Source organism: Alligator sinensis, unplaced genomic scaffold (assembly GCF_000455745.1).
Source record: "Alligator sinensis unplaced genomic scaffold, ASM45574v1 scaffold98_1, whole genome shotgun sequence".
NCBI lineage: Eukaryota > Metazoa > Chordata > Crocodylia > Alligatoridae > Alligator > Alligator sinensis.
The window spans coordinates 2,243,026-2,261,417 of NW_005842058.1; the positions used below are offsets into that span (position 1 = coordinate 2,243,026).

The 18,392-nt window shown below is 50.0% G+C and overlaps 1 protein-coding gene across 4 annotated transcripts in view; it reads right to left on the reverse strand.

Moving 5' to 3' along the window:
• ZMAT4 (zinc finger matrin-type 4) overlaps positions 1-18,392 on the reverse strand; it is a 107,487-nt gene that overhangs the window by 63,585 nt on the left and 25,510 nt on the right. For all 4 annotated transcript variants that reach the window (XM_025203449.1, XM_006023028.3, XM_006023026.3 and 1 more), the window contains one exon: positions 2,446-2,535. In XM_025203449.1, the coding sequence (XP_025059234.1) occupies positions 2,446-2,535 (90 nt within the window). The remainder of the gene's footprint in view (positions 1-2,445; positions 2,536-18,392) is intronic.

The window sequence follows — 18,392 nt, forward strand, 5'->3', positions numbered from 1 at the left end:
CGACGCTCAAGGTCAGCAAATTCATAATTATTTTCATTTCCCCCACCCCCTCTCCCTTCCCAATATGAAAAGGAGGTCGGGTTTGGCTTACGTAGGTTATATTTAGCTCTTTGTACACCGTATCTGCATGGTAAGATGTACATGTCAGGCACCACAAGGGCTTGTCAGTTGTAGTGAACTTCAATATAGGATCGCCTGCCTTCCAAATCTGCAACTGCCGAATAGCGGCGTGTTGCGTCGTTACCGTTCTGTAACTAAATAACTCACTCAGACAATTGTAAGGTACTGCACTTCTGGGGCAGAACGGCAGCTGCAATTACCCTGTATGGAACAGAAACGTTCCCCTAACATTTTAACGACAGCGTGAAGGAGCTTTCCGAACCCTCTGGCGAAGCCTGCATGCTTCTCTCTTTAATTAGAGGGTATCTTACTAAGTATTGATCACATTAAGCCATATTCGCACACCCATTGACATGACATGCTTGGGATACCACGTGCCTGGGATCTTCGCCATGCAACTGGTGCTGGGCTACGACTACAGAGAGAAGCCCAGGTGACTCATTCTGGGTGAACGCTCTACTTGATCAATTTAGCCTCTTTTTTTTTTTTTTTTTTCTCACCTCTGGACCAATGTCTGTGGGCCTGGTTTCCTTAGGATGGTGTGTTTATTAAATGTGTATGGCAGGTATGATTGCAGTTTTCTAAGAGGCTGCAGACTGGCCATCAAGGCTCGCTGCGCCTGTACGATTCACTATGGTGCGACTGTGAGGTTTGCTGCGCCTGTAAAACACTCGAGTTTTCGGCTGTGCTGGGTATCTCAAACTCATCTCGCTTCTCCTTTTAGCCCTCGCTTCTCCGGAGCATGCTGCAGAAAGGCCCAAGCCTTCCCTGTTTAGAGAGCTCATCTATGGACAGGGGTGTTGGTTGCAGTCATGTCGGTCTAAGGACACAGGCAGACATGAGTCTTTAGGTAAATCTTTTATTAGACCTGCATTCATAGGCAGGTCCACAAAACTGCACCCCCTGCCCCTCACACCTTTGCCACCCTTTTGAAAAGACCAAGACCAAAACAAGCATGTTGATGTGTGTCAAACAGGACAAAAACCCTCTGATGTCACCCAAAGAAGAAATGTGCCAAGAGAGACCTGAACTCCTACATGCACACACAGGACCCTCAGTTGCTGCTGGCTGGGATTTCCAAAGAGGAGGAAGGTGCCTTACCCCCGTGGGTTTTCCACTGGTTTCATTACCCATTATGCTGGCGCTGTGAGACTGCCCCAGGGGCTGATACAACAAAGGACCTGGGGGCAGGGCCCCGGAGATTAGCAGCCGATGTAACAGAGGAGAAAAGGCTGTGGCCGCTGTTAGCAGAAGTGGCTGCTGACCATGCTGGAGAGGCTCCTGGCACCCAGCAAAGGGAGGTGAGCGCTGCACAAAACTGCTGCATTACAAGGCCAGGGCAGTAGCCCTGGTGATGCATGAAACCCAGAGATAAGCCCTGAACAAGACACAGCTCAAAAGACAGGCTCATTTCGCTGTAAGGGGGATCCTCAGTGTAATGCCCATGGATTTCTCTGCTCAGCTCCCAGGAATATTAAAATCTCCCAGACTGAATTGTTGATGCCAAGTGCTCTAAACTGGGAGGACAGAGCTATCAGCGAGAGATGTAAAAGCAGGAAACAAAGAGAGCAGCTGGGGCAGTCACAGAAGCAGAGCAGTGCCAGGACATCAAAAGCGATGTATTAAAGGGCTGCAAGAGGAGCAGAGCACGCGTTACAGGACACCCGTGGACGGAGGCTGCTCACTGCCTGCATGCTGCCTTCACCCTCGCCTTCCTTCAAAGTGTTACTCTCCTCCACAAATCTTTCTCCAGCTTCTCTCTGCTGACACTTGTTCCCTACCAGATGTCCCACCCCCCTGGGTGAGAAACTTGTGCATAAATGGCATCTGAATGTCCGCAGCTCGCAATGACTCCAATCCAGGCTTCCAACAACAATTGCACAACTTCAACCATTGCAATTAAAGCGCGGTTTTTACTACCCCCCCGATTCCAAGCAAATGAGACTGAAAATGCAAGCATCCATTATCCTTCCAATGGTTTGCAGTGTAGCTCCCCAGCCAGCAACCCAAATGTCTTTCCCATAGCTTAGTCTCTCCCTGAATGGGCTGAGTGGATACTGGATTTGTGTTGTGAGGATGCTTTTTTTTGTCTTTCCTATAAACTGTTACTAAAAAGAACTAAAAATTCAATTACTGTTGCTGATGCATGTAATATTTTCTGTATCTTTATTGAAAATTATTTCCAGTTACTTAGCACTTCAGCTAATCCAAATGTTACCTCTGGGCATGTGATTATCAAGAGCTGTCATAGATGTGAAATGCCTTGGTGCACAGTCCAAGACAGACAAAGCAGCGCAATAGATTGGTACTCTGAGAGACACTCACATTTTCTGATCGCAGCTTCTTGGCTGGACAGCCTCCATCGACGGGGTGGAGCATGTAATAAAGACGCACTTTGCTTGCATGCTTCCGACTCTGCAAAAGGAAAAAGCAAGAAACGGAGTTGCAATAATCCAAACTTTTTTTTTTTCTGCACAATAGGGAGATTGGAGTCCTGAATGAGTCTTGGAAAAGAGGTACTGGGAGGAAAGTGGGGAAAACCAGAGTAACTCCTACATTCAGAAACTAATTTTCTGGGGCGCTGGCCTTGTCTGAGGAGCCGAGATTAATCGCAGCATTATTCTTATGCCCTCCTATCCAGACAAAAGTGGCACACTTCGTTCAAATAACGTGCTCAGTCCTGACTTCCCCAGGCCCACAAAATGGGAACAGTTCAGAAGAGGGCAGCATGCGTTACTACCGGACACCAGGGAAGGTTTTCGTACATCTAACAGCACAGGAGGATTTCGTTTTGAGCCGACAGGGCAGGATCCATAAAGAATTAGGCAATAGGCATAGGTTTGACCAATTGAAGCAGCTCCAGTTACTATACTTTAGATGGGATCAAAATTTATAAGGGATATAAAAATCTCATGCTCCAGGAATTAAGCCAACCCTTAACTACCAGGAGGTAGGAGAAAACCTCTCCCATGGGCTAATTATCAGATAATTGGGCATTATGGAGGACGTATGCTTTCCTCTAAAGCACCTGCTGCCTGGCCACTGTCAAACACAGGGGACTGGGCTGGATGAGCCACCGCCGCAGCTGGTGCAGGCATTCCCGTTCATCTCCCTTCGTTTGGGAGCCTCACCGCAAAACCTTGCCTGGTACTGCAAGACTTTGGGGAAGTGATGGTGTCTGGGAAGGGGCTCTGCCAGCAGGGAAAAAGCAGGCACATGCTGCACAAGGAAACCAGCCTCCAGAGCCCACGTGCTAGACAGAGCCCCAGCCACTCATCAGTCTCCCCTCAAGCTGGATACGAGACATGCCGTCCTGGAGAACACAGGCCCCAGGCACTCCCATGCCCCCAGCCCGGCGTCAGTCACTACTGGATGTTTCCTCCTTTTATTCTGCAGGCCAAGGAGCGCACTGCTCCCTGTTTGGTAACATGGGGGTCCATCTCCCTCTTCGGACCATTCTTATTCTGGTCTAAGCATTCCCAAAGGGCTTGGCTCCCCAGATAAACTTGTCCATAAAAAAACCCAAATTATAGCAAAGTGGACTGACTCGACCCTCAACCGGGAATACATCATATTGTCAGTCCGCAGCGAGTACAAGTGGCTGCGATCAGTTTGGTGACACAGAGAGGCTGTCAGTGGCATTAGCCTGAAGTCCGTCAGAAGGCAGACTTGAAATGCACCTTTATAGACCAACTATGATCGATGTATAGAGAGAGCAAGCTTTTGCAAACCTAACTTTATTTAGTCAGAGGCTGCGAAAGTCTGTGCTGAAAGCAAGGCATAAGGAGGAGAGAGTCCCTGGTCCTACACGTCGCCGGTAAAAGCGCTGGAAGTGATTTATGATGCCATTCAGGCCAGGCACAGACTGTGCTTTGAACTCTTTGGCAGAGGAGGAGCCGAAGGAAGTGAGAATAATAGGGGAGAAAAAGTATTGGATAGTCAAGGACTTTGATTTCCTCAGTCATATCAAATCCCGTTAGCTTGCAAATGAAAAAGGCTGCACACGGGGCGCGAGCCAGCCGATGGCTGCCAGAGGCACTGGGCAGCGAGCCTGGTGTCCAGGTCAGACACGGGCTGAGGGCGACATGGAAGCACTGCAACCCCCCGGCGTGGGGCACGTTGCAAATGCAGACGCAGCCGGATAGGTAGAAGCTACCAATTAGTCGCTTGCACCCGTTGCAATTGGCCCAGGGAAGCAAAGGATAAGAAAAAGCAGCGGCAACATCCCCCATCTTCTCCACCATGCGATCGTGTGAACACGCACAAGTGCATGCGTATATACAAGATATATTAATAAACCCTCTAATGACAAGCATTTGGCAAAATTAATATTCCCATTTTTAATTGCTAAGAATAAACGCTTATAAACGAGGCTGAAAGCAGTTCAGCTCCCAACGTCGCTATTTCAGAGTGTCATTTGTGCGAAAAGTGCAGCTGAGGCAAAAAGAAAGGAAGGGAAGAGGAAGAAAGAAAGAAAAGGGAGCTGGAAATAGCAATTACTTTAAATGGTACAGAGGGTCAATTTCATGCTATTTCTTGCATTAACAATTTTGCATTTTAAGCAAAGTCATTACTTTGATTCAAGCAGCACTGGTTTCATGCTTCTGGGATTGGCCAGTGCCTGCCTCCTCCCCCTCTCCTTTAATTAAAGCCCTTGCCCCCGAGTGCTCCCAATTCTGCTCCAGGCAAGAGTCCTTCCCACATTTCTGTGTGCATCTGACAGAGCCCCCAGGCCTGCAAAGAGAAAGGCTTGCACGGGGACACAGGCGGGTTTAATTTGCGCTACAGAAAAAGGCTAACCACCGTTTCAGGGCTCCCGATGGAAAAGCCTCTCTTTGCGGGGTGCCTTAAGACACCTATGGAATTGCCTTGCAAAGTCACACCTGAACTATGCATCCCCTTGCAAACCAGGCAGTAACGCGTCCCAGGGAACGGCACCCTGGCCAGCAACCTCCGGTTCCCCAGCAATTCCCATTGCAGGAAAGTTTTCACAGAGCTTGCTCTTGGGGAGGGGGACTAGAAAACACCGGGAGATGCCAGGGTGGGATGATTTCCTCCTGCACTTAGCAGCTCACGGGAGTGACATGATAAATAGGACTCCCACACTGTGTTCCCAAGTAATTGTGTATTCTGGGCAAGTGAAAAAGGAGAGTGAAATGTACTCCTCCTATTAGCACTGATTGACAACGTAAATGTTATGATTGTTAAAATACGAAGACACGCTAAAAGCTTCCCTTGCAAAAGCCCTGAGCTGGCGCACGTAAGTTTTTAGGGCATCATTTAATCACAGTTAAAGCCCTCCTTTGCCAGGAGATCTCAGGGAAGGAAGCTGCAGGCAACAGCCTCACATGCACAAAATCCAGACCAGCAGAGCAGCTGTTATTATGCAAACGTATCGGCAGGAAAACTCCATCCTGACTGTCCTGCAGGGCGACTGCACCACTACTTACAATTTCAGATCACAGATTTGCCAGTTTAAAAAATTAACTTACTATTAAAACGTGGCACAGCAGTTTCTCCACCGTGCAAATGCAGAGCTAAATCTGTATGCGTAAATGTGACACTGCATTTTAAAGAGGATCATCCAATAAAATAACATAAAATAAAAAAGGAACAAATTAGTCAAGATAAGTCATGTCAAATAGCTCCTCCTTTTACACGGTGGGAGAAAATGTGATTTTCCCAGACCCCAGCTTTGCCTATAGCCAATGCAGTTCAAGTTAAGTAGAGCCAAGCCCAAACTTTGCTGCCGGTGACTAAAGTCCAGACCAACCGTTAGGTAATTAGCCACGGCAAAGCAAATCTGTTCGAATTACATGTGCTGAGCAGCGCAAGTGAATCCCATAACTCACTGGTTCCACATCCAGGCGGCCCTGGCACATCAGCCATCAGCCGTCTGGACGCTTGGAAACCTGGGACCTGATCCGCAGCCCAGGGAAGGTGACACAAGGGCTCTCATGGCTTTCAGCAGCCCTTTGACCGGTCCTAAACTGGACCCAATGGCAGATGGACTGTGCAGCTGGAGGCAGGAGATGGCACAGAGCAGGCCCAGGGTCTCCGCCCTGCAGGCCCTTCCCAGTGGCCTGGCAGCGAAGAGGAGACTGGATCCAGCTGCAGGTCCATGTAGCCCAGTCCCCCGTGTCCCAGTTGATACCCCTTCCAAAACATGCATTTCCAAGCCCCTCGGAGACCGTCACGTGCAAAGAGCCTTCTTTTTGTTCTGTTTATCCTCACGTGCCCTGCCGTCTAGCTGTACCTAACTATACCCTTTTCTGTCTGGCAAAGTTCTTATGTAATAAAGAAAGATTCATTTTTTTTTTGTTTTGTTTTTTTTAAGATTTAAAGGCACAATTTTAGCAGCAATCATTTTTAGTGCCGCTTTCTGTAGGGCTCACGCTGTTCCACAATAAATGATGCCAAAGCATCATCATTAAAAGGCAACCAAAGCCCTAGCCACCAAAGCCCTAGCTAACCTCTCACTTTTATTTATTCCTATTTATTCATTCAGATTCATTTATGTATGCTAAAAAGAGGGGATATATCATTTTAAATGACACATCGAGAAAGACCCTAGCGTACCCAAGCTGTGGCTGTCCTGTCTGGTGCAGCCTTTGCCGGTTAGTTCAGCGCTCAAGATCTGTCCTTAGCCCTTTGCAGCAATGCACTGAACATCTCATTTTCAGGAATGGGGAGATGGAGGCGCATATCTGTCAACCCACTTTGTCTCCAGTACTTTCCGCATTTACATGTGTATTTATCATCCTAACGCCCCATGGTGAGAGCGAAGCAGTCTTTCTCCACACCCGGCTTGCACGCTGGTTCTCTTTCCTTTCCGTGCAGCCGACTTGCAGTCGGCAGCTTGGAGGTGTGAGAAAGGGGAAGTGTTAAAGGAGGTGAGGATAGGACTTTTGCTGACAGCTCTCCCGGCAGCATGCTGAGCCCCGCAAAGAGCTTATAGCACCTCCGAGCTCAAAGTCCAATTTAGGAACCCAATTCAAAAGCTTCCCTCGCACTGCTGAGCACGAACGCCGAGGTAAAGACACCCAGGGTACAGCAATGACTGCCAGGGAAGTGTGATGCATGCCAAGTGCTCCATCGCTTGCTCGGTGCAAAATCCTTGAGTCAAGGCCATGCACAAAGATTCACCAAGAAGTGCCTGCCTGCCTGCCAGCTCAAAGCCAGACTGCACTGGGATAACTCAGCATCCTTCAGCCAGCCCTGCAGGCACGTGGACAAAAGGGAACCTACAGACAACCGGTTATCTGATTTAGGAGCTTCAGATTAAATGGGACATCGCTTGTTTTACCAAATACTTTACATGCGAAAGTGCTTGGGGAAAAAAAAAAAAAAAATGAAGTCCTTGCTTTATAGCTCGCAGGCAAAAGGAGGGGCAGCCAGTCAAGGGACCAGTGCTGAAAATGAGCTAGGGAATGGCCTGCTTCCCCTCTGCAGCGGCCGAGTTTTGACTGTAGAGCACTTTGCTGCTGTGGCAATGCGGGCACCTAAGCAAGTGGGCAGATAAGCAGATCCTACAATGAATGGTGATGCGGCGGCTGGAGGGTCCTGGGTCCCAAAGGACACAGCAGAGCTCAGCTTGCCTTGTTAACCCAGCATCCACTCCTGGCTGTGCAAATCACAGTCCTGCGACAGACCGCTTTGCGGAAAGCAATTGACGGCTCTCCCCAAGGTGAGACCATATAATTATGTCCGCTGGTGGAATAATAGCAGCAACCACGTCCTGGAAAAGAAGGGTTAAGGTAGGTCCAGGCAGAGCGGCTCTGCTCACCCAGATAAGGAGACTTTGTTTTGTCTCTGGCACAGAGTCCTGGGGCACGGCGCACATTTTCTCTTTTATTTGTGGCACGATCTACCCGCCCTGAGCTCTGCACAGCACGGCGATGGCCACAAAGCTGGAGCAAAAGGTCATTTGCCTGGACCCTCTGGCACTTCTTCCCCGGCTCTGTTTGGAGCAGAGGACTGCTGCATGGCTTGTAGGTCCGGGAGCCGGGTCCTGCCGCATCGGTGCTTGTCCCACCCTCTTCCTGAAAGCCTCCAAAGGAGGAGATGCCCCCACTTCTCCAGGCAGCTCAGTCCTGATGCTGTTAGTGAGGAGGCTTGTCTCATGCTAGCAGTAGACATTTCACTGTCCTGTAAGGGGTTTCTTCGCCCCCCCACCCCAACCCACCTCACCAGGTTTTCGTCGACCGCTTCTGCTGCTGTAATTGCTGCCCGTCGCATTTCTCTGTCCCTTGGTGCTACACTCATCTCCTTTTTTACGCCCCCTGATCACTGCAGCATTCCCCTTCTCCCTATGCTCCTTGCTCTCCCCCTCCCCTGCCAACATCACACCTGAAACTTTACAAACCGCTCGCCCCTGCGGGCACGGGGGTCTCGTTGGAGTGCACAAGGGCACACACTGCACAAACAGGCCCAGGAAGTGAAAAGTCATCATTGCCACCCTTAGCTCAAGGGCTTAAGCTGCATTTAGACTTTAAAGTCAATTGTCTGTCAGCTCCAAGAGACTTCAGCACAGATCACGCGGCTGAGCTGTGCCACGCTAAGTGCTGCACACACAAAGTATGACAGACAATCCCTCCCTAGGAAAGCATGGAAGAGCCAAGAGAGGAAAGGCAGGATTATTACCGCTATACCCATTTTGCAGATAGGGAACTGAGGCAGACAGAGAGATCAGAGATTTTCAGGTGAAACAGGGACTTGGTAGGTGTCAAGAACTACACAACTAACATCTCAATCCAAGCTATATCCAATTCACGACGTTGGGACAGACTATGACAACTGCCCGGGTCCTTGCGTCACCTGCCAAACTGATCAGGAATGAGTTTTCTTTCATGTGTTCGGTAACAGATTTGCCCCAGTAAGGATCCCGATCACTACAGCTCCCATAAAAAAGCTGGCAAGTCCCAATTCTGAAACCTACCTACTAGATGCTTTGAATCCACAAACTATGTATGGTGATGGTTTTGTATCGCAGTGGTTTCTTCATGACCACATCCAGCAGTACAAGGTAAAAGGTTGTACAGAAAAGGTTTGTAAGTCCCACAAGGCTATAGAGCCTCCCAGTGCATTCCTATGAGGGTTTGGGGGAGGGGGGGGGTTGGGGTTTTGAGCTAAAACCTTGCTGAGTTCTGCAAGGGCTACAAGTCAACCCTGTTGCATGCCTATGGGAAGCTGACCTATAGCCCACGCAGCCCTGGCCAGGCCCCAGGTCATTTCCTTTGCTCCCAAAGCAGGTTGACCTGTTGTCTGGGAGGGCTGCAGATGAACCCAAGTCATCCCCAGACAGACAAGGTCCTTTGGGTCAATCTGATATCTTTTATTAGACCACCTCAATAATACCAGATATCGGATTGACCCAAAGAACGTTGTCTGCCCATGTCCTTAGACCAGCACGGCTACAACCAACACCCCTGTAAGGTGGAGGTCATCCCAATGCATTCCTATGGCAGGATGATCTGTAGTCTGGGGAGCTGCATCCAGGCACCAGGTCAACCCTACGCCTTCCTAAGGGGATCTTTTCCTTAAGGAAAATATTTTCAAGTCCCACAAGGCTACTGGTAAATCCCACATGTTGCAACGGAGTTTTCTCCTAGGGAACATATTTTCACGTCCCACGGTAGACTAACCAAAGTAGATATATATACATATACATATACACATACACACACACACACACACACACATATAAAGGATGTAGGTTGTAGCCATGATGCTCTACAGACATAGGCAGACAAGGTTTTGGGGGTAAATCTGATCTCTTTTATTAGACCAACTCATATATATATTGTATGCATCCATGCATGCATCTACTTTGGTTAGATCTATACCTGCCTTCTTAATCTCAGGCTACCACTGCGCTAAGTACATCTATCTACTCATGAGTCACACCAGGACCCTCATAGCCTTGTGGGAGCCGCCTGCTTTCCCTGGTTCTGACGGGAACGTCTCACAAAACCCCGCAGCTCTTCCCCCTCCTGGCATGCTGCAGCTCTTCAAAGAAAAACTTCTTTAAGCCAGACAAAGAGGCAGGGAGAAGCACTGACCTGCTGCACCCTGGGAAGCTGGCTTGCAAGGAAATGTTTTATCTGCAGCTCCGTCTCCGCTCGGGAATCACTTGAGGTCCAGGCAGGCAGTCAAACCTGACAGCTTTCATTATAATCAACGCTGTTTTTCCTACAGTCACCTTCACAAGAGCACATCCAACCCAGCAGCACCGCCTCTCTCATCTGGGCACAAGGGGATTCCTGGGGCACGTGGGCTTTGTGCCAGGAACATGTTCATGCCAAGGCCACCTGAAAACCCCACAGCCCCAGAGGTGACACACGCGTGCCTTCCCATCTCCACTGCACCTGCACTGTGGACGTGAAAGCCTCCAGTGTAGGCACAGAAAAGCTCCCACACAGTCTCTGTCGCCGAGCCCCAAACTGCATGCCACATAAGACTAGCTGTTTCTTCCCTTGGTGCAGGCCCAAGCTCCCCAGCACCACGCAGACAGGTGACACATCCACCCTGGCAAGAAAGAACCACGAACGGCTACAATGAACCAAACGGCCAATGCCATTAGCATCGCACACGACAGCCTTTACTAGTCTGACAGCTCCCGGAGCCAGACTGGCATCACTTGGTGGTGCCCTCGCTGTAGCCATGTACCAGGCCATGGACAGAGCACCCTGGTACCAGGGAACAGTGCTCAGTGCACACAGAGAAGCTCAGGGGCACCTCGGAGAGCTCTCAAATGCTGCACGGGAGAGCCGAGATTGGGGAACCCACAAATTAGGAAATACTGGCTTTCTACAAAAAATCCCAGAACCCGAGCTCTTCAGACAGGTTTGCATGGCAGTCTGCATTCAGGATGCTCTTCCAGGGAGTTCCAAGCACAAAGGGAACAGCTTGGAGAAGGAGGAAAAGCCTTCCCCCAAATAGGTGCTTCCCCTGGCAACTTCTGGGCTTGTTGTCTGCCCGCCACCAACTCTCCAGTTGGACCCGAGCCCTTCATCAACGTCTCAGTGGCACTGAAAAACCTTGTGGGGTGTAGGTTGTAGCCGTGTTGGTCCAAGGACTGAAAAACCTTTACATCTGCAGACCTTGTAGTTCTGCTTCATTGGAAGGAGTTTTTGCAGCTGCTGCAGGTACCTAAGAGAGGGGCAGCCCTATGCTTGGCCCCTCCCTTCCCCTTTTCTTTCTGCCTTGCCCAATACTTTCCTCTTCAAAAGCTAATACATCCATCTTTGAAGGTGTCACCGAATGGACCTCTCCCCATCGGTGCTGAGAAAAGCTGTGCTGCCTTGATGGTGGCTTTGCTTCCGCTTCAGACTTGGAGACACCTGCTAACAAAGCCTGCTGAGATGAGAGATTCCCTCTGATGATACCACCGTCTAAAGCACTTGCAATGCAGCATGAGGTCAGGGAAGAGGTTACCTGTCGAGTGCCCGGAGACTCAGCTAGAGCTGAAACCAGAATTACAACAATGACCCCAAACTGCAAATTAGAAGAGTTAACGCAGCTACAGCTGCCCACGTGTACCGTGTGCATACATCTGTGCGCGCTTCTTTATCAAAAAATGCAATGGAAAAAATAAACATTGGCAGGATTTTTTATTTTTATTTATAAAACAGGCTGGTTTTATTTGACCTTTAGCGTCGATTTGTGGCAAATATATCAAGCGTTTCAGTGCCGCTTCTCCTTCAACACGACACCCATGCAGGCGGTGTGGCTGGGCCACATGCACCCTGCCGGACAGTAGCCAATGCTGCTTTCTGCCAGCATCTGAGACCTCAACCCCAAGGGAAAGCTCAAGGCTTATCAATTAGTGCTAACATCAGTGGGACATGGACTTCCGGGCCTCTTCCTTGCTGCCTTTCACTGGTTTTCTGAAAGATTCGTCTAGCGCTTCAGCGTTTTCAGCCAGAAGCATGGCACTATTTGAAGGGAGCCCAGGCATGGAAGTGAATGAAATTGGGCACTATCTATCCCGCTATTGCTGCCTCCTTAACCATAGATTTTAGCACTGTAAGTGCATTAAACATAACGCGAGGCCATTAAGGTTGACAACAAGGTGGTGACACGTAGCCTCATAAAGAGCCGGTTTCATCCAAAGCAGTTTTCTAAAGAGCAATGGGAACCAGTCGTTAACACCACACCAGTGACTCGACGTACTCCATGCAGAAAATGGAAAATACAGCTGTAACCACGTTAGCAAAAAACCAGCAGGGCTATTATATTTCTTTACGACAACATGCATGGCCATATTTACCTAGGCACGTTTTACCGGCAGCTGTTAAACCATGCCGGAAGAATTGAGTCTTAAGATAAATTCTCAGTCTGCCCACGTGCACGCGCGCAAAGACACCATAGCAGCAACACAAAAACCTGCTTTCACCATATCCAGAAGTTTGCTTACTCCTTCCCAGGCCCAGGACTTGCTGCTAGGGTTCACCCTACGGAGAGACACCAGCAGCCTGGTACAACTCACTGGACTCGGGGCTGCCACTCCAAGCCCCTTGTAGCCAGTCCAGAAGAGGATAGCACAGGGCATGCACGTTCAGGTGCATCTGCCCCTACGGCTTTTGCCTCTCGCTAAACTGAAGACAAATTATGCAGGCAAATAGCAGCGAACGCAGAAGGGACAACAGGTCCCACATGTGAACAGATAGATACCAATATTCCTGCATCAGCTGCTACTGGCTCGGAGAATACCAGACCTTACTCTCTCATCTACCCATCTCAGCCGTGCCATTCTCCTCAAGACCTCTCCCTAATTTGTCCCTCCTGTGGATCGAAGTTGCCCACAACAACTGTTCTGTTGCTATAAAGTACCCCAATCTTTGCTGCATCGCTCCAAATCCCCCACTAAGAAAGGAAAGCTAAAAGCCCAGGTGGAGCGTGCGAGAAGAGGCCTGCCTGGCGCAGCCACACTAGCAAAAACTTAATCAGCCAGTGACAAATGGCTGCTTGGATAGCACGTGGGAAAAGACGCTCAAGAGAAACGAGCCCACGGCAGGCTGGAGAAGCAGGGGGTGTTAAATGGCTGCATCTTCCCTCCCGCGGACTGGAAGACAAGGAACCGGGGGGAAGAGGCAGGTGGAGGGAGAAAAATGACTTTGCAGGTGCATCCTCAAGCCTGCAGCTCCTCACTTGGGAGCTCTCCTCCGACACGGAAGAATCTTCCAGCACCGCATTCGTTTTACTAGGGAGAGGATGTGCTCTTTTACTGCATTAATATTTCAAATCCGGGATTGCTTTTCCGAACACATGCATTCTGATCTTTAAGGCACTAATGTGCCGATAGTAAACAATGCTTATTATTCCTGCCGACAAGAGATCTTTCAAGCCAAACGCCCTGCACATGGACAGTGCAACTGGCAGCAGATCAACTTGAGGACCATACAGGCCGGCCACAGACAAAGAGTATCGATGGGGCTGTCAATACTGTTCACCAGAATCACTTGTCTATGACTGTTCAAGAAATTTCAGGGCATGCTCCAGCTCTGGGAGACCCAGCCAAAGGGCATGACACTTGATTTGTTCTCCTGAGTTTACTCAGCATTAGAATTTTAATTAACTTGCATCCCTCCCCTCCCCCTGCATTTCCCTCTCCAGAGCAAACATTGGATTATTCATTGCTTCGCTGGCAAGGGGAGCCAGGAACAGCACTTGCAAACCGCGCTGGCCCGGCCTCGCGTTGTAAAGCTCCAACTTACCCTTTATTCTCAATCACAAAGTAAAGTATTATGCAAGCACCTGAAGCCATAAAGATTACGAGGAGGAAAAGGGTCATGGCAGCATCCCGAGCGAACGCGCTAATGAATATGCAGCTCAGTGTGAAGTCTAAAGGCAACTTTGCATGTCTGGTAATTTTACTGCGGGATTTTCAAGGAGAAACTCCAAAGTAAATGCAAACGTCTCTGTAATGGCTGCATGCCCCTGTGCACAGAGCTGGGAACTCAAGAAAGGATTTTAAATGTACAGCACAGACTCCTCCCCACCCCAAAGAAGCTCCTGCAACTCTCAGCACGGAGACAGCTGGAAGGAAGGGCTGCACGAGGGGTGGAAACATCAAGAGCCAGAAGGGAGCAACAGCAAGCAGGAGGGGAGAGGAGCTGCAGATATACCGAAGGGGAGAGGCCAGCTGTAGACTATGGATTTCAAGGTCACTCTGGTGACTGAACACCCTCCAAGATGTCCGGAGGTTTGCTCAGCTAGCCCCGAGGTGACCTGCCTCAGAGCTGGGCTGGAAGTCCTGCAGAGATGGAGCTCCTCGGAGAGCCCCAGCTGCTCTGGGCTGCAGCTGGGCAGGGAACAGGCCAGGAAACCTCCATCTAGACAGACTGTTTGTGCTGACACCGTGCCTGGTTGCCAGGCTCAGGCTGGGTCTTTCCTCCCGAGCTGGCTTGGGCGCTCCGACAAGCCACGGGCCCCAGTTATCCCTCTATTATCTCTTTTTGTCCTCACCCCGCTGTCACATAGAAGCGTCCTCTGGGCATATCACAGCGAGTCAAGAGGAGGGCCACATGGCTGCAACACCGCTTACACATCGGGCGGCTTCTACCCGGACTTGCCCGCAAACTAATTTTTGTCTCTCTGACCAGTTTAACGATGCAGCGGTGCTGCGAGAGCCTGACGCGATCTACCACCAGTGCAGCGCAGGGCTGATCTGGGTCCTTGCTGCCTGGATCAGCTCCCTGGGGCGTGGGCAGGGCAGAGGCTCAGGTCACCTGCCTCGTTCACCTGCCCCTGCGTGGTTCCCACCCATGGCTACCAAGTCGAGCCCTGTCCTTTCAAAGAGATGCACGAAGGGCAGGGAGTTTTCTGTGCCATCAGGCCCAGAGCAGAAGGTCATTTGCTTTGCGAAGCTGCCCAGCTGCGAGCCAGGGAGACAGGTGCCCTCGGAAGAAGCTACCGAAAGCCCGGCTACTTCACTGACCGCTCCCTTTCCAAGTCGCCTTGACAGCAGGAGGGGGCTGCCCCAGGGGGATGCTCAGATCTTTCCCTGCACAACCACCGGGACCCGGGACTGGACGCACGTCCAGACGGTCAGGGAGGCCGGACTGAACTCCGCACACAACAGAGCCAGCCCATCTCCGACACACTCATTTGATCCCCGCCCCTGTAGATCACACTCGACTCTCACAACTTCTTGGGGAGGGCAGGGAGTTCGCCTCCTCCACCGCTCCTCTCTCCCTCCCCCAAGAACCCGGCTCTGTATTTCCCTTTGTGCTTTGCCTCTCGTGTCACCTCATGCCGTATGCAGCCGGCAAATGCCTGCAGTGACTGTACTGCTTTGTCCTTTTCGGTGTTTCTTCATCCCATCACCCAATCATTGCCTTTCTCCCAGGGGGAGAGAGGTGGGGGGAACAGCAAAGCCAATACGAATGCAGCATTCTCAGCAGATAAAGCAGTGTACCGTGCTGTTACCTAGCAGGGAATTTATTAGGCATCAATATTTGGATACTTCATTCCAGTGGCAGACCCTATAACAAAGGCTAGAAATGGGAGGAGTATGGATTTTTCTGATAAATATTGCAGGGCAATTGCCCACCCAAACCTACCCCCCTCTCCCCCAGGTTACGACCATAGCATGCAAACACACCGTCTTTCTCAGCACCAGCAGCTCAGATGGCTCTCGTTTTGTGCTCGTGTGCAAGATAACTACTGTTACCTATAAAGCAGCCTCATATGCCACTCAGCAACTGTGCCCGAGGAGCTTGCGGGGGCATTTTTGCATTTCTGTAGATGCCAATGCACTGGAAATAACTACCTTGCATCCCGGTGCACACATCGGCTCTCTCACAAACTGCATCCTGAATTCAATAGCTTCATCCCTGGCAGCTCCAGAAAGCAGGGAGGTTATATGGGGAGGCACTGTGGATTTTCCCGTGGATGAGAGCAGCGGCACAATAACCACGGATCAGAGACACAGACAGGCCGAGGGAGAGAGCTGTACGAGACAGATGTGAAAGGAGGACGGGGTTTTGTCGTGTGTCGGGCTGGAAGTGAAGCTACGCAGCAAACCCACTGATTCTTTTGTCATGTTCCCACTCCACTTGCCCTTGGAAATAATGCTGCTTATTATTTGCACAACTGTCAACAAATTATTTTTCATTCCTGGCAAAGAAGTGCTAAAAAAAGTCATTCCGCTCCTTCCCGAGACATCAGCAATAACTCTTTCTGATTGAAACGGGCTATTCGGCTTTGGCAAAATAAAAAGCTCCTCGTTTCATATGTCATTTCCCTCCAGTTTGTCTGGAGAAATGTCTTATTTCACATGCACGCTGGAGCTGAGGTTTCAGCACATGGCCCCAGGGCTGTAGGCTTTAATCTCAGAGCCCAAGTTGTCTGCCCATGGAAACATCTCCATCTAGATGAAGAGGATACATCTTTACAGAAACTTCCCTATGCAAACCATCCCATCCAAGTGCTTGCCTCAGTTATTCCCAAAATACCACAGACAACCCTGTCACCCACGGCACGTGGCTCAAAAAACACCAGGAACACTTGAACCTGCCACCGGTAAAGCAAGGGGGCAAGGGCCTTCTCAAAGTCCTGCCACTGCAAAAGTTGTTGAAATGCCTGATGTCACCCACGTCCTTTGTGAAGCTTCAAAACAATTAGACAGATACTGGTTTACAGGCCGATTCGCTTTGATGCAACATTTTGAAACGAAATGCCAATACGGAGTTTATTCAGAGCAGATGGCATGAAATTAAATGTCCCTTTGTTGTGGCCTTCGTAAACCTGAAACGCCAAAAATCAAGCCGCGGTTGATGGCGGAAGAAAAACAAAATTTTTACTTGCAGCATTTCTGGCAGGAGAAGGTAAAATTTGGGTCCCAATTGGAAGTGCCCCAGGAAAATGTGTACTTGTGACTCGACTGTCATACCGTCACCAGCTCGATTTATTACTAATAGGAAGCAGAGAACTTTAAATGATGATCATCAGTCATTTTGGGGGCAGCAGTTTCTAGAGTCCACAGCCCCGGGGGTGGGGGACACTCACTTGGGCCACTTGCTGTATAAACATACTAGAGACTCATAAAAAGAGGGTGGATGGGACCTCAGGAGGTCACGTCTAGTCCAACCCCCTGCTCCAAGCAAAACTCAGCCCCAGCAACATCACCCCAGCCAGGGCTTTGTCAAGCCAGACCTTAAAAACGTCCAAGGATGAAGATGCCACCACCTCTCTGGGTAACCCGTTCCAGTGCTTCACCCCCCTGGTAAGAAAGTTTTGCCTGACATCCAACCTTAACTTCTCTCGCTGCAACTGGAGACCGTTGCCCTTTTTTCTCTCATCTGCCGCCACGAAGGACATTCACTCATCGCATGACGTGAGTTTTGACGGTGTAAAAGTGAATATCTCCCTGCAAGCCAGACTGGCTCATCCAGCCAGGCCACAGAAACCCTTCCTGATACAAGTATCTAACCGAAACTACTCGTCACAGCCCCGGACTCCGATATTCAGAGTGAATTGAGTGGGGACCAGCTCCAGAGAGCCAGAATTATTTGCAGAAATTACTGCCCAATATTTTTTTTAGTGATTAATAGATCTGGGGAAAATCAAACACTGCTCAGTCAATGCCTAAGTAGAAAAAGAGGCTAAGTTCATTGACTAAATTATTCAGTACAAATGATTTGGCCCCGTCTCGGGAAACCATATCCAATTCATATCAGGGAGGAGGAGACAACAGTGGCAGAAAGGTTTTCCGTTCACATTTAGATCGGAAGCGATTTTTCTCGGCTCCACATCGATTCTTTGGAAACTTCCCCGCAAAGTTCGACCTGTAGTCTGCTCAAGAGCTACCCGAGTCAATACCAGAGAGAGAAAACTATCACCTCTACCAGGCGTCCCGATTGCTTTTGCCACTAGAGCGATACGGCTACAACCTGGATACCTGCTCCAAGGGGAAGGGAGCGAAGCCTGAAAGGGATGGGGAGGAAGATGCTGACGTGACCCTGCCACGGAAGCGAGGGAAGAGCTCTGCTAGCTCACTGCTCCACCGCAGCCCTCGCGTCTCACTGGTAATGCCCCACCCTGGCTCCATCCGGAGGAGGGCACCAGGTGCACTGTTTGCCCACAAACGTCAAGAAGCAGGGGGCCTGTTTTGCTCATCCCTTCCAGTTTCCGCTGTGTTGTATAACCCAGCAGGCACGGTTACATAATGGAAGTGCTGGGCTGCCGTCTGCAGTGCCTGCTGGGGATTCTCAGGGTATGACAAGCCAGCACGACACATCGCACCAGACATACACGAAGCAAAACCA